At 35.0% G+C, this 25,021-nt stretch overlaps 1 protein-coding gene across 8 annotated transcripts in view; it reads left to right on the forward strand.

Moving 5' to 3' along the window:
* Positions 1-25,021, forward strand: part of LOC309856854 (ubiquitin carboxyl-terminal hydrolase 9X-like) — a 163,198-nt gene that overhangs the window by 35,071 nt on the left and 103,106 nt on the right. For all 8 annotated transcript variants that reach the window (XM_082718527.1, XM_082718526.1, XM_082718524.1 and 5 more), the window contains 9 exons: positions 5,448-5,593; positions 7,033-7,112; positions 9,064-9,176; positions 10,521-10,739; positions 17,313-17,428; positions 17,613-17,864; positions 17,940-18,078; positions 21,068-21,220; positions 22,161-22,265. In XM_082718527.1, coding sequence (XP_082574653.1) covers positions 5,448-5,593; positions 7,033-7,112; positions 9,064-9,176; positions 10,521-10,739; positions 17,313-17,428; positions 17,613-17,864; positions 17,940-18,078; positions 21,068-21,220; positions 22,161-22,265 — 1,323 coding nt within the window. The remainder of the gene's footprint in view (positions 1-5,447; positions 5,594-7,032; positions 7,113-9,063; positions 9,177-10,520; positions 10,740-17,312; positions 17,429-17,612; positions 17,865-17,939; positions 18,079-21,067; positions 21,221-22,160; positions 22,266-25,021) is intronic.

A 25,021-nucleotide genomic window follows, 5' to 3' on the forward strand; every position in this document is an offset into this window, starting at 1 on the left:
GGCACCCCTACTTTTTTTTATATAAAGAGGCTTTTTAGGTTCACAGCAGAATTGAACAAAAAGTACAGGGTTCCTGTATCTCCTTCACCTCCATCCTGCTAATACCCCTTAATATGTTAGCCTCTTCCACCAGAGTGGTATTGGCTAAATTGACAAAACTACAATGACATGCTGTTATCACTCAAACTTCATAGTTTATATTATGGTTCACATTCTCCTTTTACATTCTTGGGATTTGACAAGTGTTTAATGATACAAATATACCATTATGGTATCATATAATACTTTGCCTGCTCTAAAATTTGCTCTTTCTTTTCATTCTTTCCTCCCCTGAATCATTGGCAGCTAATTACCTGCCTATCCAGTTTTGCCTTTTCCAAAATGTCAAATATTTGAAATCATATGGAATATAAATTTTTCATAACTACTTATTTCACTTAATATTATGTACTTAAAGTTCCTGTGTGTCTTGTCATGGCTTTGGTTGCTTTTGTGTCTTTTTTGGTTTTTGGTTGTTTTTAATCACTGAATAATATTCCATTGTCTGGATGTACCACATTTTATCTTTTCACTTTCTGAAGGACATCTCAGTTGCTTCCAGTTTTTGACAGTTATGTATAAAGTAAATATTCATCCACGTGCAGGTCTTTTTGTGGAAATGTTTTCAACTCATTTGAATGAATACCGAGGGTTACAATTGCTGGATTGTATATTAGTGTATATTTAGTTTTGTAAGAAATTGCCAAACTGTCTTCCAAAGCAGGGGAAGAAGCAGACTGAGGGAGAAGACGACTCCCCACTGAGCAGAGAACCTGATGCTGGGACTCAATCCCAATACCCTGGCTGGGCTCATGACCTGAGCTGAAGGCAGCCGATTAACCTACTGAGACACCATGCGTCGCATGATCCATTCAATCTTTGTGTGTTTTGTTTGAGTGTTGTTGTTGTTTTTAATTTATTTTTTATTTTGTTTGGTTTGTTTTTAAGTTTTCAGTCTATTTAAATTCTAGCTAACACAGTATAATATTGGTTTCAGAAGTAGCATTTAGTGATTCATCAGTTGCATATGATACCAGGTGCTTATCACAGGTACCCTCATTAATACCTGTTACCCATTTAGCCAATCCCCCATTTACCATTTATCCTTTTTCCATTTACCCTTTCCATTTACCCTTTTTCTTTAAATTTAAGAATCTCTTATAGTTTAAGAGTGTGTTTTTCATATTCTGTCATTTTTCCTTTGTTCATCTGTTTTGTTTCTTAAATTCCACATGAGTCAAATTATATGGTATTTGTCTTTTACTTACTTCACTTGGCATTATACTTTCTAGCTGCATCCATGTCATTGCAAATGGCAGATTTCATCCTTTTTCAAGGCTAATTAATATTCCATTGTATGTATGGAAGACATCTTTATCCTTTCATCGGTTAGTGGACAGTGGGGCTCTTTCCCTAGTTTAGCTATTACTGATAGTGATTCCATAAACTTTGGAGTACATATGTCCCTTTGAATCAGTATTTTTGTAGGCAAACTTAGGGTCCCCCTAGTATTCACCATCTTAACTTCTGCTTTACTAAGTAAATGCTTGTCAGTGTAGTTGCTGGTTCAAAGGGTTATTCTGTTTTTAACTTTTGGAGGAATCTTCATTACTGTTTCCAGAGTGGCTGTACCAATTTGCATTCCCACCAATATTCATTGTCTACATCCTCACCAACACCTGTTGTTTCATGTGTCCTTAATTTTAGCCATTCTGACAGGTATTAGGTGATATCTCACCGTGGTTTTGAGTTTTATTTCCTTGATGATGAATGGTGTTGAGCATCTTTTCATGTGTCTGTTAGCAATCTGGATGTTGTCTTTGGAAAAGTGTCTATTAATGTCTTTTACCCACTGTTTAACTGAATTGCATTTTGGTTGTTGAATTTTAGAAGTTATTTACATATTTAAGGTACTAAAAATGTATCAGCTGTGTCGTTTGCAAATATCTTCTCTCTTTCTGTAGGCTCCCTTTTAGTTTTGCTTATTGGTTCCTTTGCTGTGCAAAAGCCTTTTATCTTGATGAAGTCCCGGTAGTTCATTTTTGCTTTTGTATCCCTTGTGTCCAGAGATGTATCTAGTAAGAATCCAGGTTTCTACCTGTGTTCTTTTGCATTTTTATGGTTTCCTGTTTTTCACATTTAGGTCTTTCATCTGTTCTAAAATTTAATTTTGTGTATGGTATAAGAATGTAGTCCAGATTTTTTATTCTTCATGTTGCTATTGGTTTTCCCAACACCATTATTTATTTATTAGACAGAGATCATAAGTGGGCAGAGATAGAAGAACAAGCAGGCTCCCCACTGAGCAGAGAGCCAGATGGGGGGCTCTATCCCAGGACCCTGGGATCATGACCTGAGCGGAAGCCAGAGGCTTCAACCCACTGAACCACCCAGGCGTCCCTCCTAAAACCATTATTGAAGACAGTTTTTTCCCAGTGGATATTCTTTCCTGTTTTGTTGAAGATTAGTTGACCTTATAGTTGTGGGTTCATTTCTGGGTTTTCTGTTCTGTTCCATTGATCTATGTATCTGTTTTTGCACCAGTACCATGCTGTCTTGATGACTACAGCTTTGTCACACAGCTAGAAACCCAAAATTAGGATGCTTCCAGATTTGCTTTTCTTTTTCAAGGTTGCTCTGCTTATTCAGTGGCTTACATGGTCCCATTACAAATTTTAGAATTATTTGTTCTAGCTTTGTGGAAAATGCTCTTGATTTTTTTTTTTTTTAAAGATTTTATTTGACAGATCACAAGTAGGCAGAGAGGCAGGCAAAGAGAGAGGAGGAGAAAGCAGGCTCCCCGCTGAGCAGAGAGCCCAATATAGGGCTCCTTCCCAGGACCCTGGGATTACGACCTGAGGCGAAAGCAGAGGCTTTAACCCACTGAGCCACCTGGGCACCCCTGCTCTTGATATTTTGATAGGGATTGCATTAAATGTGTAGATTGGGTAGTATCGACATTTTAATATTATTTGTTCTTCCAATCCATGAGCATACATTGCACTTTTTTTTTCTTCTTTTTGCTTTGTTTCTGAGGGATTGTCCAATTTTGCTCTTATCCTTGGTCCTTTGTTAGAGGTACATAAGATGTTCTTTCCCCCTCCATGGTTTCTTGGAGGATTTGTTTTTAGCACTTAATTTCTGCAGTTTGAATATCATATGCTTAGGTGTACCTTCCTCTACTTGCCATTTTCTGAGTTTTCTGGTCCATGCTTTGGTGCCTTACATTAATTTAGGGAAATTCTCATTTTCAAATACTATATTCCTGGCTCTCTTGCCATCTGGTATCCTCACTATGTATATATTACATTTGTGCAGTTGTTCTACAATACTTGAGTACTCTTTTTTTCTTTCTTTTTTTTTTTTTAATTTTTGCTTTCTAGTGTTGGCAGTTTCTCTTGACATATGTTTAATGTTAACAGATTTCTGTCATCTGTGTCTTACCTACCAATGAACCCATCCAAGCCACCCAGAAAACCAACTTTTTGATAGTATAGTGTTTTTGACCTCTAGCATTTCTTTTTTTTTTCTTTCTTGGAATTTCATCTCTCTGCTTACATGACCCATTTGTTGTTTTCATGTCTGCTTTTTCTGTTAGAGTCTTTACCATTTATCAGTTGTAGTTATTTTAAATGTTGGTTGGATAACTTCAGTATCCTGGTCATATCAGAGTTTCATATTTCCTCTGTCTCTTCATACTCTTGTTGATTTTCATGTACTGTGTCTTGGGTACATGAAACTTTTGTGGAAACTTGGACATAATATACTGAGTAAAAGCAATTGCTGTAAATAAACCTTTCATATTGCGTAAGTATGGAGGGGGAGGATGCCTAGAGAGGACTGGAATTGAATATTTAACTCCTTCACACAGAAGTCTCTACAGGCTAGAGTTTCCTATTTCCATTCTTCTGGTTTGGTTCTTATAAAAACCTAGATTAGAACCTGGTAGAGTAGCTTCTCTTGAGGGTAGGCTTTATTAAGAAGAACAGAGTGCTGTATCATATTTCAAAAAGGCTACTTGCATCTCCTCCTGGAAATTAGGAGCATTTTCCATGATCCTCTCTTGACTTGATAAGATCTGGAGGTAAAAATCACAAAAATATGAGTGTTCCTCTGATGCTTTTAAACTCTCAGAGTTGGCACATCGGCTTCCAAGCAATTCATCAAGCACAGTTTAGGTTTTTCTGTCTTGTTCCTTATTTGTATGGAGGTTTTTTCTCATGGTAATTTTTGATTCTCTCTGTCCCTCTGATCTCTCTTCTGATTTTTGTGGTCAGCAGTTTGCCATGTGGCATTAATTCTCCATTAGATCTGTGAAGAGTTGTTGATTCAGTTTATTACTTCTTAGGAAGGAGTGACAACTCCCAGATTTTATATTCTGAACCAGATATCAGAAGTCTCCTCCTATCCTCTTACTTCTCCCTCTCTGTCTTTTTTTTTTTTTTTTTTTTTTTTTAGAGAGCAAGTGGGCAGTGGGAAGGGACAGTGGGAGAGGAAGATTTTATTTATTTATTTAGAGAGCAAGTAGGCAGTGGGAGAGGGAGACCCTGGGATCATGACCTGAGCGGAGGCCAAGTGCTTAACTGACTCAGCCACCCAGGTACCCCTACTATCTTCTCTTTTATATTCTTCTCTTTAAGCATCTTTATTTCACATAGCTTATGGCTATGTTATATGTTTGTCTTGGTCTTCCAGTTGTGTTTTCAGTCCTTTTAATATAAATGCTTATGTATTTGGGATATTTGTCTTTTCTGGTTTATGTGCCTTGAGAATTTGGGAATGGCTTACCTGAGTCATTTCTGACTTTTGTTGTCAGTATCTTCACTAGTGTTGCAGATTTCTGAAAGCTTGACTAGGGTTGGGGAATCATTTGCACAGTGGTTCACTCCACATGACTTTTGATTAGATGCCTCAGTTTTTCAGCACATAGACCTCTACAAAGGACTGCTTAAGTGTCTTCAGGTCACTTTCTCAGAAAGCTTGTTCTAACAGAGAGGAAGACAAATGTTTTGATAACGTTTGTGGCTTTACCTCAGAAGTTACACTGACATTTCCACAAAGATACATAGTTGAGAAAGTTCATTACAACTGTGTTTTAGTAGCAGTATCCATTATAAAAACTAACATTCTCTCATTATTACCTATTCAGTTCGTGCAGTTCTATGTACTCCTTAATTAATTTATCAAATGTTCTTACTCTTTAAGCCTTAAATTTTTGAAATAAAGTAAATGTAGGATGAGAAATGTGATCCAACTTCATTAAATATTTATAGACCTATATGGAAGATTTTAAAGTATAATGTTTTCACTAAATATACATTGATACTAAATTGTTAAATGTTTTATATATATGTGTGTATGTATGTATACGTCACTAGAATTTAAATCTGGAGTATTTAATTTTTAAGACCTCATCAGCTGACTCCTCCAACGAGAATTCCCCAACAACTCCCCCAGATGAACAAGGTCAAGGTGATGCTCCACCACAGCACGAAGACGAAGAACCTGCATTTCCACATACTGATTTGGCAAAGTTGGATGACATGATCAATAGGTGAATTGTTTTGATTTTTTTTTAATGGAGCTAGTAAACTAAAAAGCAGATTTTTTTTTTTTAAGTCAGCATTGCCACTGCTAAAGAATGAGAAAAGGAGTGGATTGTAAGAATAGTAATTTTGCCATTTTCTTAATTGCTGTAATACTTAAGATATTGTCAGATACTTTGTAACTCATTTTTAATGCAGGCATTGGAATGAATCTTTAAAAATTGAAAGATAATATGAATAAAGATTTTAAATTAATGATGCTTTGTCATCCAATGGATGTGTTTCATTCCTAGAACTATAGGTAGGGAGTTTCTTTTGTGTGTCATTTCTTTTTGGTATATTGACTGCTAGCTTGTCCATTTTTAATAACATATTGTTGTAAAAGATTGTAGTTTGGTAGTTTTTGATATTTATTAAAGTGTGCTTATAATTAGGACTGGAGGGGTGCCTAGGTGGCTCAGTGGGTTAAGGCCTCTGCCTTCGGCTCGGGTCATGATCCCCGGGGTCCTGGGATCGAGTCCCGAATCAGGCTCTTCGCTCAGCGGGGAGCCTGCTTCCTCCTCTCTCATCTCTCTCTGCTGGCTTCTCTGCCTACTTGTGATTTCCGTCTGTCAAATAAATAAATAAAATCTTTTAAAAAAAATTAGGACTGGAGGACTAAGCTATATTAAATCTTTAGTGACAGGGAAATTTTAAAAAGACAGCTTTTCCATAACTTATAACTAAAACACTAGAAAGTATCAGTTTACATCTAATAGATTTTCTTGTAAAAGGTATCTTTTGTCGTCTTTCTGTAAAGGTGGAATACAGTTCTTTCTGTGAAGTAGTGGATTACTCAATTGGAATATATTCTTTAAGCACTGAGCTTTTTATTGTACTAGGGAAAATCTTAGCCTGGGTATGGTGGCATTTGCTTTGCTTTTGATGTAGGGAGTGTACTTAATATAATACAGAGGCTTAGAGGTTCTTCAAGTCATGTGATTCCAAGAGAACTTGGTATATGTTCTGTTGAATTGAAGGAGAAATAAGCCATTTGTCTTGTTACTTGTCTTTGTGAAGAATATTCAAAGAAATAGTACTGATACCAGGACCTCAAAAGAATATTTTTTCCTACTGACTTAACAGTGTTTATTTAATTGATAAGTGATTATTTTTAGTTGTAGGGGCCTATGAAAGTTATTTATTGAATTCTCCTTCATTGGTATATCTCTGCTTAAGCAGTGCTTTAAAAAAAAAAAAAATCTGTGTGTGTAGAAACAGTATTTCATTCTTAGTTTCACAAAGCAAATAATTTGTCAAGCTCTTCTTTCATTTTATGGTAAATGTATAATATAGTCAGGGTTTTTTCACTTACTCATAGTAAAATTAATTTCGTAGGTAAGTTATTTATAGTATTGCATTCATGCTCAAATAATAACAGCATTTTTAAATTTTACAATAATTTTAGGCCTCGGTGGGTGGTTCCAGTTTTGCCAAAAGGGGAATTGGAAGTGCTTTTAGAAGCTGCTATTGATCTTAGTAAGAAAGGTGAGTGATGTTACTGTGTTTTCCATAATATATGCTAGTAGATACTTGCATGTTGTTCTTAAAGGCTTTTGTTTTTATAAAGTTAGTTTTTTCTAGTTTTTTCTTAGACCACACTGTCTCACTAAACTTTCTGTTAGGAAAAGATTCTGTTAGATCAAAAGTTCAGAAATCCCTTCGGATAAACTTTAAGTACGTCTGTTAAAATTTAATGCAGAACTTTACATATAGGTTAGTATTTGTGAGAGCAGGACCTATTGGTTTGTATATTTTTGAAGGAGCTATTAATTTAATGTTTAAAATGATTTCTTAAGTTTAATAGTTTTTTAAAATTCTATACAATTTTACAATTTTACAATTTAAAAATACTAAATGGCCATACAAATCCAGATTTACCAGTTGATCTTTTTTGCATGTAAGCATATGTTAATTAGCAAGTAATTTCAGTAAAGATTATTTAAACTTGCCATTGGAATGACTTAGAGATTAGCCAATGAACCAAAAGATAGACCAGTCTTAATGTTTTTTTGAAAATTGCTATTACATTATATCTTTTTTTTTTTTTTAAGATTTTATTTATGTATTTGACAGACAGAGATCACAAGCAGGCAGAGAGGCAGGCAGAGAGCGAGGAGGAAGCAGGCTCCCTGCTGAGCAGAGAGCCCGATGTGGAGCTCTATCCCAGGACCCTGGGATCATGACCTGAGCCAAAGGCAAAGGCTTTAACCCACTGAGCCACCCAGGCGCCCACATTATATCTTTGTAACAAAATGTCAAGATTGCATTTTGGCTTTTTAAAGATTTACATATTTTTTTTTTAATGTCTTAAATAAATATGGTCCCTTTTTTTAGAGGCAGCTGATAATCTGGTATTTTTCATTGCTGCTCAAACAAAAACATTTTGTGTTTTTATTTTTAATATTTAATATTAAACATTTTTAATATTAAACTTTTTGATGACTTTGTTCTACCCAGTATTAGATGCAGCTGAATTCCTGTAGGAAATGGCTAATTTTTGTAGATTTTCTGTTGCTTAAGGCTCAGAAGGCTAAAATGAAAGGGCAATTCCATTTTATTTTCCAGATTATTTAGTAGGCAGATTTTTTAACATCTTTGGTATCTGTAATGTCCATTAATATAGTCAGTGTTGTGTTTTTGTCAGTGTTAATAATTTAATTAACTAACAATTATCCAACAGTCATTTAAAGAATGCTTTTAATCCTGCAAATTACGAAAATATTTTATCAGGTAACAAATATTTCTCAAGATTCAAATTTCTTTTGTCAGTTTGCACATTTGTAAGTTAAGTGAAGGACCTATGAACTAGGTGTGTTTTAAATCCTAAAGGTACAAAGTGAACAAAAATTGAAATGCTACTTTGTTTAATAGCACTGCCATTCAGTGGATATATATGGTTTGCTGAGGCCTTCCCCATTCATTTTTTTTCTGGGATCCTGATTACTGTGAGACAAAGTTTAGCGTTTTTTGTAAGAGCAGTCCTGGGTTTAAATATTCTGTCAACATATATATGATCTAAACCAAACTACACTGTGTAAATTTAGTATTTCTGAGTTCTTATGAAGTGTTAGAAGTTTTCTTTTTGGCTCTGAGTGTATTGCTTTTCTTCAAAGAGGTAAGAATGTATAGATAATGAAAAATGATGAAAGGACTAATTGTGAAGACTAGACAGAATTCATATTTTAAATTTATTGTTAAAAAATTCACAGCCAACGAAAATTTTAAATGGTTATTTTTTTTATGATTCGAACTGTATTTTCAGTGAATTTAGTGCTGTGAAATGCCTTCATTCAGTTTTTACCCAGCAACTTTTTTGCTTAAAATCTAGTAACATATCCTGCAGCGATTTCAGTTTATTATCCAAAAGGATAGAATTGGTCAGGGAAGTGTTTTCTTTATGCAAAATTTATTATAATTCTTTTTAATCTATTCTTAGGTCTTGATATTAAAAGTGAAGCATGTCAGCGTTTTTTTCGAGATGGGTTAACAGTCTCTTTCACTAAAATTCTTATGGATGAGGCAGTGAGTGGCTGGAAATTTGAAATTCATGTAAGTTAGAGACTCCTATTTACTTGGTGATGAGTACGGATTTATTTTTGGAAAATATTATGGTAATAATATATTAAGTCTGATGATACATATTTGATGCAATTGAAGGTTTTTTAGAACAGTCTTGGTCTTTTAGAATGAATTTGAGATATTTGAGTCCTGAAACCTTGGTTTAATGTGTGTCCTAGAATACTGAGTGCCTGTGACTATGCACATCACACATTTCATCAAATGTACCATATTGTTGATTGTAAGAGTACACTATTTTTCATAACTTTAAGAAAGAAAAATACCCAAGATGGCAAATAGAGGACTCCCAATATAATTAGGGTACTAAAGAATTTAACTTTAGTATAGATGTATCTGATAAATAAATTCATAATGCAGAAATGAAAAGCAAGGAATATTACAAGCTTGAAAATTTAAATCTTACAAGCTTGAAAATTTAAACCACAAACCATTAATCCCATAAGTTTTGGATATGAATTCAAACTACAGCTTTTCGTAATTAGGAAAGTCAAAATCTGAAGTATTCTAAAATTAGTGGTGTCTTCAACTAAATGGCTGCAGGAAATCTGACTACTGTCAAGAAATAGCTTGAGTCTAGGACAACACAAACAGATGCAAGATAGTGCAAGCTGCTACTGATTCTTAGATTCATAATTCTTGTAACCAGAGATTTTGAAAGTAAAAAAATATACATCTTACTTGAATAATTGAACTTTAAAGCTTGGTCTTATGTATAATAAAGAACTGAAATGAAGAGTTACAAAGCAAACAGCATTGTTCTGTGGACTTCAACCTAGAAAATATAACTAGGACATTCCCCACAAATGAATAGGGTATAGATCCTAACACTTTTTGATCTGACATGTAACTTTTAAGTGTTAGAGGTAGACATTTGGGAGATTATCTGACTTTTGAATTGATACTTAAATCCAGGTCTCCTAATCTTGGATAATTGACAGGAGTTTGAACATTTAGGTTTATGGAATTAGTGCCTCTAGAGTACAGATTCCAAAGGAAAAAATGATAATTTGCATCTCTGCTTTGTGGACACAGAATAGAAAGATAACCAGTGGTGCCTACTTCATTTGCAACCTTTCCCACATCACTTTTGAAATTAAGTTCAATGTAAATATGAAGTAAACTAATTATTAATTTTATTTTTACTGATAAATTAGTTTGATGATAATATTTGTGAAGTTAAGCAGAATTCAGATGACCTGTATAGAAAAATGGAAAGACACCATTATTAACAAGATTAGAGTGTTTCTGTGCTTGAAATTACAGTGTTCCCTCTTTTAAATACTTCTCTTTTCCTTGTCCCTTTTCATATAACAGAGGTGTATTATTAACAATACTCATCGTCTAGTGGAGCTTTGTGTGGCCAAGTTGTCCCAGGACTGGTTTCCACTTCTAGATCTTCTTGCTGTGGCCTTAAATCCTCATTGCAAATTCCATATCTACAATGGTACACGTCCATGTGAATCAGTTTCTACAAACACTCAGTTGCCTGAAGATGAACTATTTGCTCGTTCCTCAGATCCTCGATCACCGAAAGTGTGTTGTTTTTCAAAATCAAGTACTGTTTTGTGTTTGTTACAAAATTTTAGTGTCATGACCCTTTCTTTAACATAACGATCAGTATATAACTTTGTTTAATGTGGGTTTGTTTAAAATACACATTATTTAATATATATAGTGATTTGTTAACATTATATAAGGGGCCAGCAGCACAAAAACTCATCCCTGACCAAAGCTATTATGTGTTGATCAGTTGATGAATATGGTTATATTGGAACTTTATGTTATTTTTCTGCTAGTAGCAAGATAGTATTTGCTTGTTCAGTGTTAGAAATTACTTTAGAAAATATAACTGTTTTATATCAAGAGCGTGGACTGTACTTTGCACCTACATGTCTATTTAATAGCAAAAATATACATTTATGACAGGTTAAACTTTTTTTTTCTTTTTTTTTTTTTCTTTTCTTTTTTTTTTTTTTTTTTTTTTTAGGATTTTATTTGGGGGGAGAGAGAGAGAGCACAAGCAGGGGGAGACGGAAAGGAAGACATAGACTCCCTGCTGACCAGCAAGCCCCATATGGGGCTTAAACCCAGGACCTTGAGATTGTGACCTGAGCTGAAAGCAGACACTTAACTGAATAAGCCACCCAGGCACCCCATAAACAGATTTTTAAAATTTTTACTGTTTTGTGAGATAGCCTAAGGCATTTTCTAGTAATATTTTATTTACTCATTTGTGAGAGAGAGAGAGAGCAGGGGAAGAAGGAGAAGCCAACTCTGCAGAGCAGGGAAGTACTGGAACATGATTGCAGGACCTAGAGATCATGATCTGAGCCTAAGGCAGATGCTTAACTGACTGAGCTGCCTACGTGCCCCTCATTAGATTATTTCTTAAAAATACTTTGATTTCTTAAGAGGAAATCTTAGTGTTGATTAGTATCTGAGTTTTAGGTCATGTAGGTAATCTTTCAGTCTATATTCATTTTGCCCAGAGAAGATACAGGCTGCCCAAATTGTAATTAATTTCAAGGAAGTTCAGTAGAAAATTTTAAAAAGCTAATGATGTATCAGTACAGCTAAGAAATTAGCCAAAAGCACTGAATTAGCAGACCAGGATATAAAGAAAGCTCCCTGTTTTGTATGTGTTCATTTTAGTGTCCTATTGTTTTACATGTCATTTTAGTGAGGTTTTGTTTTTGTTTTTTTCAACATATATGCCATCATTTGTAGCTTGATAGGCATTTTTTTTTAAGATTTTATTTATTTGAGAGAGAGTGAAAAAGATCAAGTAGGGGGAGTAGAGTGAGGGAGAAGCAGGCTTCCCGCCAACCTGGGAGTCTGATGTGGGACTTTATCCCAGGACTCTCAGACCCTGACCTGAGCCAAAGGCAGACACTTAAGCATCTGAGCTTTCCAGGTGTCCATAGTGAGTTTTTAATGTCTCAAAGACTGATTATATTCATTTTGATTCATTTTTGAACACATTGCAAAAGTTACCAGCAGTAGAAGCAGAAAGCAGAACATAGCTTTAGTGTGTGTCAGTGTACACATACATAAATAGAATTCAAAAAATAACAGCACAGAATCCCTGTAAAGTTATGTGAAATGTGTACATACATGTATGATTTGACTATTTTATTACCAATTTGGATGCCATTCATTTCTGTGTCATGCCGAAGTTCCATGGCTAGCCTTTGGTACCTTTAGTACCTGCAGCTGTTTAAGTTTGGTTAAGCTAAGCATTCTTACTTTATTCCTAATCTTGGAAAGGTTTCAGTATTTCATCATTGAGATTGATACGGTTTTTCATATGTGGCCTTTGTTAATTTGAAGCAATTTTCTTTTGTTCTTAGTTTGTTCATTTTTATCATTTTAGGTTGTTGAGTTTTGCCTGGCCCTTTTTCAGCATGAATTGATATGATGTGGTTTTTTGGTTTTTGTCGTGTGTGTTACATTGATTGATTTTGTATATCAGGACATCTTTTTATCCCAGGAAGAAACGCCCCATTTGTTCATGTTGCTAATACCTTATTGAGGGGTTTTATATCAGTGTTCATTCTGTATTATTCTGCGACAACATTGTGTGGCTCTGGTATCAGAGTAGTCCTCATTTCTTAAATTGAGTTTGGATATGTTCCTTCCTTCACTCTTTTGGAAAGACTTGAGATTGGTGTTAACTCTTCTTTTTAAGTGCTTGTTGCAGTTTTCTAATGAAGCCATTTGGTCCCTCATTTTTCTTTGTTGGAAAGTTTTTAATTGGTGATTCAGTCTCCTCATTAAATTTTAAGCCTGTTTAGATTCTGTTCTTCTTGCTCAGTTGTGGTTGAAGTTGTGTGCTCTAGAAATTTGTCCACCTTATTTATCCAATTTGTTGGCACTAATTCATAATACTTTGAATACAATTACTCATAGGACTTTTTAATTTTTTTATTTTTATGAATGCTATAATAAAGTTCTCTCATTTCTGATTTTGGTGAGATTTTTTCTAATTGTTGTTGTTTTTTTGTTTTTGTTTTTGTTTTCTTCAGGAAAGAACTTTTGGTTTTTTGGGTTTGTTTTTTTTTTAGAACTTTGTTGATTTTTTTTTTTTCCTCTTTCTGTTTTTGTATTCTGTATTTTTTTATCTCTAGTCTGATGTTTCCTTGTACTAGTTTTGGATTTAGTTAGATATTCTTTTTCTAGTTTCTTTTAGTGAAATGTAAACATTGTTGACTTGAAGTCTGTTTTTTGTTTTTGTTTTAACATTTAAAACTATAAATTTTCCTTGTGGTACAGATTCTTCCTTTGATCAATCGGTTATGAATATGTTGTTTTATTTCTTCATATTTGTGGACTTTCCAGATTTTCTTCTGTTACTGATTTCTAATTCTATTGTAATCTGAAAAGATGCTTTCTGTGATGTACTTTTTTTTTTTTTAATTTTGCTTATTTGCTTGAGAGAAAGAGGTCAGTGCATGAGCAGGGGAGGGGCAAAGAATCAAAGGGAGAGGGACAACCAGACTCCCAGACTCCCCAATAAGCAGGGAGCTGGATGGACATGGGGCTGAATCCCTGGACCCCAGGATCATCACCTAACCCAAAGGCAGCCAGTTAACCAAATTAGCCACCCAGGCACACCTAATTTTACTCTTTTTTTTTTTTCTTAAGAATTTATTTATTTATTTGACAGACAGAGATGACAAGCAGGCAGAGAAAGAGGAGGAAGGAGGCTCCCTGCCTAGCAGAGAGCCCCATGCAGGGATCGATCCCAGGACTCTGGGATCATGACCTGAGCCGAAGGCAGAGGCTTTAACCCTCTGAGCCACCCAGGCACCCCTAGTTTTTCTCTTTTTAAGACTTCCTTCTGCAGAGTAGTTCATGTGCACTTAGAAAGAATATGTATTCTGCCCTTTTTGGGTATAGTGTTCTGTATGTCTGAAAGGTTGATTGTTCTGTAATGTTTTGTAAGACAAAAATATTTGCTTATTTTCTTCTCTTTAGTTCTGTTATTTGAAATGCAATATTGTCTCCAAGTAGTATTCTAGAACTGTTTGTCCAATTTGTTACTAGTTGCTTCATATATTTAAAAACTCTGAAGGTGACTCTTAAACTTGTTACATCTTCTTGGTGAATTGACCTTCTGTCATTCCATGTCTTGTCTCTTACCACAGTTTTTGACTTAACAGTCCATTTTTTTGATAGCCATTCCATTTCTGTTTTGGTTACTGTCTGCATGAAATATATTTTTCCATCTTTTTTTTTTTTTAAGCTATACATATCCTTAGAACTAAATTGACTCTATCAGGGACGACTGGGTGGCTCATTTGGTTAAGCAGCTGCCTTGGGATCTGGTCATGATCACAGAGCCTACCCGGTGTAGGAGTCGGGTTCCCTGCCCCACGGGGGGTCTGCTGCTCCCTCTCCCTGTGCCACTCCCCCTGTTTTTGTTCTCTTGGCACATGCTCTCTGTCTCTCGAATGAAACTTAAAAAAGAATTTTAAAAAGGATGTTATTTATTTGAGAGAGCACTTAACAGAGCATGAGTGAGGCAAGTGGCAGCCAGAGGAAGGGAGAAGCAGACTCCTCACTGGGAAGGGAGCCTGGTGCTGGGTATGATCCCAGCAACCTAATACCATAACCTGAGTTGAAGTCAGACGCCTAACTAATTCAGCCACTAAGGCACCCCAATAAGTAAAATCCTTAAATAAATAAATAAATAGACTCTTTTAGTCATTGGATCCTCGTTTCTTCTTCTTCTTCTTTTTTTTTTAGAGAGTTGCAAGTAGAGGGAGGGCCAGAGGGGCATAAAGAATCTCCGGCAGACTCCCCACTGAGCAGGGAGCCCAGTACAGGGCTCATGATCTGAGCCAAAATCAAGAGTAGACTCTTAACTGACTTAAGTCACCCAGACGCCCCCTGGATCCTGGTTTTTTATCCATTCTGTTTATCTGTATATATGTGATTAAAAAGTTTAATCTTCTTATGTTCAGTGTTATACTGATAAGGAAGGATGTATTTTTGTGCCATTTTGTTCTTTTTTTTTCCATATATCTTATAGTTCTTTTGTATATTATTTCCTTCCTTACTGACTTGATTCAGTCGATTTTTTGTTTTGGGTTTTTTTTTTTTTTTTTTTTTGTACTGACATGTTTTCATTCCCATAGGAATATATCTGTTCACTCTGTGTTTTAGGGGTTTTTTTGTTTTGTTTGTTTTTGTTTCTGTTTTCCATTTGATGGAGTGGGAGAGCACAATTAGTGGGAGCACCAGGAAGAGGGAGAAGCAGATTTCCTCCTGAGCAGGGAGCCCAGCACTGGGCTCAGTCCCATGACTTTGGGATCATAACCTGAGCCGAAGGCAGATTCTCAACAGCTGAGCCACCAGGCACCCCAAGGAATGCTATTGTATTTCTCGATCAGTAATTTGCTTTAGGAGACTTGATAGCCATTTGCATGAACTGCTCATTGCAATGGAATTCCCCTAGTCTCAGTTCCAAGCCACTTTTGATTTTTCTGGCATCCAAAATAGTGACACAGACCAATCTGTTAGGCTGCTCACAATTAGGTTATTAGTTGCAGAGTTAGTTCTGTTTGCTCTCTTCAGTTTCTGTAAGGGACTTGAGGATCCTAAACTTTGCTGCTCTGGAAAAGTAGGCATGGATGAGTAAAAACACGATGAAATTGCCTAACTTCTGAATGTGATTGTTTTTGATTCAGTGTTTGGTTGCTATAAATTGTGGACTGATTTCCAGAAATCCTGGAAATAAAGTTATATCATAACAGTATGACTTTGAAGCTTTCTAATCTTACAACTAATTGATGCCACCTTCAATTTAACCTTCTAAACCAAATACAAAGGTGGGAATAGAGTATACTGAATTTTTTTTTTTTGATATTTTATGTATTTGAGAGACAGCACAAGCAGGGGAAGCAATAGAGGGAGAGGGAGAAGCAGACTCTCCACTGACCAGGGAGCCAGATGCAGGACTCAATCCCAACACTCTGGGATCGTGACCTGTGCCAAAGGTAGATGCGTCACTGACTGAGTCACTCAGGCGCTCTGTAGTATACTGAATTTATTCAGAAATTAAGTAATTGATTTACTGGAGATTTTAAAATTTATTTTAGGTTCCTGTATCAAATTTAGCATTAGTGTACACAGATGTATTCTTAAAACAGTTTTCTATTATTTAGCGTTTCCCATGTGTCTTAAATAATTTTTTGTTTTGTTTTCTTGTTTTGTTTGTTTTAAGTGGCTCTACTCCCAGCATGGAGCCCAACAACGGGCTCAAAATCACAACCCCAAGATCAAGATCTGAGCTGAGATCAAGAGTTAGACTTTGCATTTCCCAGGCGCCCCTGGATAATTTTTTTGCCTGTTTTTAAATGTAGAACTTATTTCTGCCTCTGGGGGTAGAAATGCCTCTTTCCTATTTTGGGTTTTGTTTGTTTTCTGCTAAAACTCAGCTTTTTAGATTTAATGAGGTTTTTGTGTTTTGTTTTGTTTTGTTTTTAATTTCCTTGAGGAGAGCAAGAGAGAGCACAAGCAGTAGGGAGGAGTCGTAGAAGAAGAAGCAGGCTCCCCACTGAGCAGGGAGACTGATTTGGAACTCCATCCAAAGACCCAGAGATCATGACCCAATCTGTAGGGAACTGCTTAACTGATTGAGCCACCCCAGTGCCCCTTAATGATCTTTCTTGTGCATTTGTATCATTACAATAGATTTTTATATGTACATACCTTTTTTTTTTTTTACATTCTTACATATAAAAATGTTTTTAGCTGGCTATACAATCTTTGCTTAATTTTTGTTTAAATTATGGGACATGAATAAATAATAGCCGTGCTCCTAGGGGCTACTCTGTAATTGGATCCTGTGCTGCTTCCGATTGAAGGGATACAGAGATCAAATCATAACAGGAAAAATTTTAAGTCTCCATAAATATATGAATGACTATATAACACAAATATTATCTATTCTTTTTTTTATCTATTCTTTATAAAGATAATTTAATGCAGTTATCTTATTGAGCTTCCTATTTCTAACTTATTCAAACATATATTCCAGAGGTAACTTAGAAAATTTTTATTATAGGAAAGAATTAACTCTTGGCATTGACTGTGTTGCAGGGTTGGCTAGTGGATCTGATCAATAAATTTGGCACATTGAATGGGTTCCAGATTTTGCATGATCGTTTTGTTAATGGATCAGCACTGAGTGTTCAAATAATTGCAGCCCTTATTAAGTAAGTTATATTTTTAAAGTCAGTATTTATTCTACTTACTGTATTGCATTAAAAATCATTAAAAGTTAGTTTTCTAGTCTTTTTTATTTTAATAGTAATATGACATTTTCTAAGTACTAAAACTAAAAATACATGTTACAAGAATATAGATATTAGCAGAAATTTTGTGCTTTCCTTATTTCAGACCGTTTGGACAATGCTATGAGTTTCTCACTCAACATACAGTGAAAAAATACTTTCTTCCAGTTATAGAAATAGTTCCACAGTTCTTAGAAAATTTAACTGATGAAGAACTGAAAAAGGAAGCAAAGAATGAAACAAAAAATGATGCCCTTTCAATGATTATTAAATCTCTGAAGAATTTGGCTTCCAGAATTCCGGGACAAGAAGAAACTGTAAAAAATTTAGAAATTTTCAGATTGAAAATGATACTTAGGTAAGATACTTCCCTCTTTAAATAATTATTTGCTTGACTTTTTAAAATGATGCTTAATCAGCATTTCTCTTGTAGATTGTTGCAGATTTCTTCTTTTAATGGAAAGATGAATGCATTGAATGAAATTAACAAAGTGATATCTAGTGTATCATATTATACTCATCGGCATGGTAATCCTGAGGAGGAAGAGTGGCTGACGGCTGAACGAATGGCAGTAAGTCCCTTTGATTTTTCTTTTATGAGTAAGATTAGCACCAGTCAGTGTTAGAAATGACAGAAAGTAATTCTGAAATTGAGACATGGATTCATGACTATTAAATCCTAAAACTTTTTATAATGGTAATAAGAAATGATTTGTTAATAAGTTAACCTATCACTTCCTATTAACCTATCCTATTACTTTGGTAAGTTTACCATTGTTGAATATAGGTGTTAATGATGCAATTATAGTTTGTTGGGTTGGCTGAAATGCAGTAGATTAAATGGGTAGATCTGGAAGTTAGTGAATGAATTGGCATTATGGAAACTCAGTTTGGTGTCAAGTTCTGAAGTGAGACTTTACAATTAAAAGAATAAAATCTCTAATTTAACATTCTGTCGTGCTTTCTAAAATTTAATTTTTTTTTAAGGTTTTATTTATTTATTTGTCAGAGAGAGAGCATATGCAAAGGGAGTGGTAGACAAAGAAGAAGCAGGCTCCCTCCTGAGCAAGGAGCCTGATGTGGAACTTGATCCCAGGACCCTGGGATCATGACCTGACCTGAAGGCAGATGCTTAACCAACTGAGCCATCCAGGCATCTGTAAAAGTTAATTTTTGAATCATTTATGTTTATCATTTTGGCATTGAAACGGAAGAGTTAAAATAGATACTTATATGTTTAAGTGTTGAAATGAGTACTGTCCCGTAGCCTTATAAGGTACTTGCTTGGTAATATATTTTGAGTATATATTCTACTCCAGTACTGGGTATAAATGTGTGAAGAATGATCTCCATCTTAAACAAGTCCTAAGTATAATAGTGAAAATGATTGGGAACCTGGCCAGCTCAGTCAGTAGAGCATGTGACTTTCAATCTCAGGGTGTGAGTTCAAGCCTCACAATGGCATACAGCCTGGTTTAAAAAAAATTATTTTTAATCAGTGAAAATGATCAAAATATCTAAGATGTTTGAGGCTTCTTGGTTATTGAGAAATAGTATGTATCCTTGACCCCAGGTTCTGATTCGCTGTTAGGAGTCAGGTTTCAAGTATGGCATTTACCTACTTTGTGAAACAGCAAGCATTTAACAACTTAAAATGTCCCCTTGTCTGTGAACTATTACCCGCCCTGGAAAGGTACAGAAAATGAAAGTGTTGGCAAACTTTTGTGGCAGTATATCATTGCTGTGGCATTTCTATTGATTTTTTCCCCCAAAGAATGTATAAGACCTACTGGAAATATAACACTGATTATTCTCACAGATAGTATGAGGAATATGCTGAGGTGCATTTTTATGGGACCATTTCTGTATGTGAATAACTAAAAATATTTTTTTTAAGATTTTATTTTTTTATTTGACTGAGAGAGAGAGAGAGAGAGAGAGGGACCACAAGCAATGGGTGTGGGAGAGGGAGAAGCAGGCTTTCCACTCAGCAGGGAGCCTGATATGAGACTGAATCCCATGACTCTGGGATCATAACCTGAGGCAAAGGCAGGTGCTGCACAGCTGAGCTACCCAGGCGCCCGAAAAATTAAATTCTTTACAGTTCTTTATTGTAATATTTTTTCATTTAGAAAAAAACAATAAGCACAATTATCTTTACTTATCTTGTGGTAACAACAATAAGCACATGATATGGAGTATAATTTTTAATGGATATAATTTTTAAGTTTAGTACTTCTGGGAGCACTTCGTGTGCAAAATTGGATTCTGTGAACTGTTGTATAGTTTTGCATAAAAAGAATACATAAACAGGGCGCCTGGGTGGCCCAGTGGGTTAAAGCCTCTGCATTCAGCTCAGGTCATCATCCCAGGAATCGAGCCCCGCATTGGGCTCTCTGCTCCACAGGAGGCCTGCTTCCTCCTTTCTCTCTGCCTGCTTCTCTGCCTACTTGTGATTTCCATCTGTCAAATAAATAAATAAAATTTTTTAAAAAAAGGAATACATAAACATATTACACTAGAGTGTTATAATTTGTAAATGTGAACATGTGAACATGTTTTAATCCAGTAACGTTATTCAGAAATCTGAACTATATTTTAATTTTTTACTTGTATTTTTTTAGCTTTTTGAGATGTAATTGACATATGTAACTATATAAATTTAAACATACAAATAATGACTTAATTTACATATACAGTTGATTTTTTTTTTTTTTTTTTTTTTTACATCTTACTTACTTATTTGAGACAGAGAGCATAAGCAAGGGGAGAGGAAGGGGAAAAAGCAGACTCCCTGCTGAGCCAGTAGTGTGAAGTGAGCTCCATCCCAGGACCTGGAGACTGTGACTTGAGCAGAAGTCAAACACTAAGCGATCTGAGCCTACTGGGCTCTGCTACAATGCCCTGCATAATTGAAAATCCTCATACAACTTGATACACCAAAAGCTTAACTACTAAAAACTTTATTTATGGCAAAAGTTAGCAAATATTTTTATATGTATTACGTAATATATATTCTTACACTAAAGTAATCATGAAAAATGTTAATTGAATAAATCCTAAGGAGAAATAAGTGTGCATACATGGACTCAACACAGTTCAAACCTGTGTTGTCAGATAATTACCAGAGTAAATTTAACATCTGTCATCCTGTATAGATTTCTTTTTTTTTTTTTTTTAAAGAAAAATATTTTTATCTGTTGTGAAAACTGTTAGAATAATACTCTCTGGAGGTTCCTGGGTACCCCCAGGTTCTTGGGTTCATTCAATTAAGCATATGCCTTCAGCTCAAGTCCTAATTCCAGATTCCCAGAATCTGTATCGAGTTCCCTGCTGGGCAGGGAGTTTGCTGCTGCTTTTCCTCTACCCCTCGTATGCTTGAACACACACTCTCTCTCAAATAAATAAAATCTTCTAAAAAAAGAATACACTGTACATCATACAGCAGTGTTGAATATCAGTACCATGTTGTGCATTTACATTTCTGTACTTATTTATCTTGTAATTGTAATTTTGCCCACCCAAATCTTAGCTTCCGCTTAAACAAATTTTTGTACTTAGGAATGGATACAACAGAACAGTATCTTATCCATAGTCTTGCGAGATAGTCTACATCAGCCTCAGTATGTGGAAAAGCTAGAGAAGATTCTTCGTTTTGTGATTAAAGAAAAGGCTCTTACATTACAGGATCTTGATAACATCTGGGCAGCACAGGTAAGAAATTTAATTGCATACTTAGCTATTTTATAAGAAAAATACTAAAAATTAATATTTTGTAGTAGCTAGTAGGTATTGGCATATGAATTTGTACTATTTGACTTTTTTTAAAGTTTAACTCTTGATATACACAGAATTGTTTTGAGTATTTAAAAAAAAAAAACAAGTTACCCTGATCTTGACTCTCTTTGCAGGTATAAATCATAAATTATACAATAGTTACATATATTATATGTAGACATATAAGAATAATTAAATTTGATTTTTTTTCTTGCAAGTCATAAAGAAACAAATGTTAGAAGAATATTTCTTTTTCAAGAACAAGTTGGGAGGATTACAAAGTCCTGCCCAGCCCACCCTTTTTTTTTTTTTTTTAAGATTTTATTTATTTGTTTGACAGAGAGAGCCATAGCAAGAGAGGGAACCAAGGAGAAGGGAATAGGAGAGGAAAAGTAGGATTTCTGCTGAGCAGGGAGCCCGATGCAGGGTTAGATCCCAGCACTCTGGGATCATTACCCAAGCTGACTATTAAACAACTAAGTCACCCAGAGCCCCCCAGCCCACCTTTTTCAAAGAAAAACTAAATATATATTTAGTCTTCCCATCACTGAGTACTTAAGTGTTCAGTTTTGAGATAATCCACTATTTTGCCTTATTTTCTCTTCATTTTATTTAGAAATATCTGTAATTTTCATTTGAATTCTGAAAGCACATTACCATTTATATGAAGAAATTGAGTATAAAGTGATATAAGTGGGAGCTCTAAAGCATTTTAAAATATTAACAATTAGTCTATAACCTCAAGTGAAACAGGTGGAAATATTTATTAATAGAAGTGAACAAGTTCTTAGTTACTTAGTTCATTTCTTTATTTAGACTTAAGTACAGCTTGGTTCTTTTTGTTTACTTTGGTATATTTCATATTGTTTTTCAACAGGCAGGGAAACATGAAGCCATTGTGAAGAATGTACATGACCTGCTGGCAAAGTTGGCTTGGGATTTTTCTCCTGAGCAACTTGATCATCTTTTTGATTGCTTTAAGGTAATAATTCAAATAGTAAAGTAATATCATCTTTTCTTAAACAGAATTAATTAATTACTAATTAATTATGTTTACCTAATATATACTTACTATCAAATTTCACCAAAGAATCTTTCATGAAGAATTGATAGTTGCTTATTCTAATCAGAATTTAACATTAGTTTTTATTATAGTTACTGTTTCCATCACAGAATAATCGCATTTTTCACTCAGGTTATTTCAGTTTGTTTAATTTCTTCTGGTGACTTTTATTTTTGCATACTTTTGCATTTGGAAATGCAGGAGAGTGTTACTTGCTATATAGAGCTAAAAGAATACTCTAAACTGCAGTAGTTCTCTGGCATAACATACATAAAATATAAAAGTGAGATTCAGAAAGAGTGCTCAGAGTCTCTGACATCCTATCTGCATTAATCTATTTGGGTACTTTTTTATATTAAGTCCCTGTAGTTGGCAAAGTTTGTTAGAGAATATGTAGATTAGGAAGATAAAGTCATATGCCATTGTTATAAATGATTATTTTAGTAACCTTAAGCATTAGAATCACAGGATTTCTTGTTGAAAGTAATTTGTATTGCTCTTGGTAACTTCATTTGGTACAATTAATGAGAAAAACATTTGACATTATCTGTCAAAATGTATGATTCGTGTTCTGTGATAGACCTGTTGGATTTCTGATTGTGTACCTGAAAAAATTCATCATATGTTTATCAGGATACATGTTCAAAAATCTGTAGCAAGGTGCCTGGGTAGGTCATTTGGTAGAGCAGGCAACTACTGATCTCAGTAAATACTGAAATCAATATTGGGAAGTTACTGTGGGTAATGTAAAAGTTTTTGTTTTGTTTGTTTTAAAGATTTTATTTATTTATTTATTTATTTGCCAGAGATCACAAGTAGGCAGAGAGGCAGGCAGAGAGAGAGGGAGAAACAGGCTTCCCGCCAAGCAAGGAGCCCAATGTGGGGCTCAATCCCAGGATCCTGGATCATGACAAGCCAAAGGCAGAGGCTTAATCCACTGAGCCACCCAGGCACCCCTGTAAAATTTAGTTTGATAACTTTTGAAATGGTGACGTATATTTAATAGTCTTGTGACAGGGGCACCTGCGTGGCTAAGTGGGTTAAGCCGCTGCCTTCAGCTCAGGTCATGATTTCGGGGTCCTGGGATCAAGTCCCACATCGGGCTCTCTGCTCAGCAGGGAACCTGTTTCCTCCTCCTCTCTCTCTCTCTCTCTCTCTCTGCCTACTTGTGATGTCTCTCTGTCAAAAAAAAAAAAAAATAGTCATTGTGACAGAAAGATGGAGTGGTATCAATTTTTCCTCTGTTTCTAATATTGGCAAGATTCTTTAACTATAATCATAATAAAAATTCTATAATCGAAGCATAGCCCTTTGCCTTATTGTTTACTGAATGTCTGTTACTCAGTTAAAAGCATTATATTTTGAGATGTTTTATGATATAATTTATTTTGACTTGAAAGGTCTTAGGAAAAAAATGCCTCACTAAAAGCATTTAAAGCCTGAAGTATAGGTCATTTAACAGTTCTTTGTAGCTTGTAACTAAGTGATCCTGACTTTCTCTAAATATTTGTCCTTGGTTATGTTTGCTTATCATATTGCTCAGATAATAAATATCAAATATCTATAAATATTTGAGTCCTTTATAAGTGTTCATCTACTAGACTACTAATTTCCAGTCCTTGACATTTTTTGTCAGAATTGTTAATTTATCGGGCACCTGAGTGGCTCAGTGGGTAAAGTTAATTAATAAAATCTTTTTTAAAAAATTGTTAATTTATCACAATTCCTCTTGGTTTGAGAGTCTTTCTTACTGTGTTACTGGTTTTCATATTCTTAGTGATTAAGGAGATTGAACTTCTTTTTTTTTACCTGTTTGTTTTGTTTTGTTTTGTTTTAAGATTTATTTATTGATTTGACAGACAGATCACAAGTAGGCAGAGAGGCAGGCAGAGAGAGGGAGAAGCAGGCTCCCCGCTGAGCAGAGATCCCAGTGGGGGGCTCAATCCCAGGACCCTGGGATGATGACGTGAGCTGAAGGCAGGAGCTTTAACCCACTGAGCCACCCAGGCGCCCCTCTTTTTACCTGTTTTTGAACTATTTGTCTCCTTTCTAGTGAGAGGTCATTCTTATCTTTTACATGCTTATTTTTCCTATTCCTCTTTTTTTTTTTTTTTTTAATTTAAGAGAGAGAAAAGAATGTGTGGGGGAGAGGTGTAGGAGGAGAGAGAGAATCTTAAGCAAGTACCACACTCAGCGTCAGGTTCAGTCCCACATCGCTGGATCATGACCTGAGGTGACATGAAGAGTCAGATACTTAACCAGCTGTAGCTACAGTGGTACTCTGTGTTCCTTTTTTAAATTCATTCCTGAGTAGTTTGTATATCTGAACAGCCCTTGCCCATATTGACTACAAATTAATTTCTCATGGTTTTATTAGGACTTGAAATGAGGATTGAAGTATGATCTTAACTGCATGATTGGTTGTTGTGTTTTAATCCTCTTTGATTGTGTAGTTGTCGCCTTTATCTGTTTTGTTCCTGTAATATCCATGATTATAATCATTTCCCAAAATCATTGGTAGTTTTTGTATTCCTTTTGTCATTTCAGAAGGAATTTTGCTGAGCTAAAACACTTTAGAAGCAAGCACTTAAGTTGTCTTTCCAGAAGTCTCATTTTTGTTTCATTTTTCTGTATTTATCATGTTAAATTTTATAATGTCTCCATTACAAGCTATT

The sequence above is a fragment of the Mustela nivalis genome (assembly GCF_964662115.1).
Source record: "Mustela nivalis genome assembly, chromosome: Y".
NCBI classification, from domain to species: domain Eukaryota; kingdom Metazoa; phylum Chordata; class Mammalia; order Carnivora; family Mustelidae; genus Mustela; species Mustela nivalis.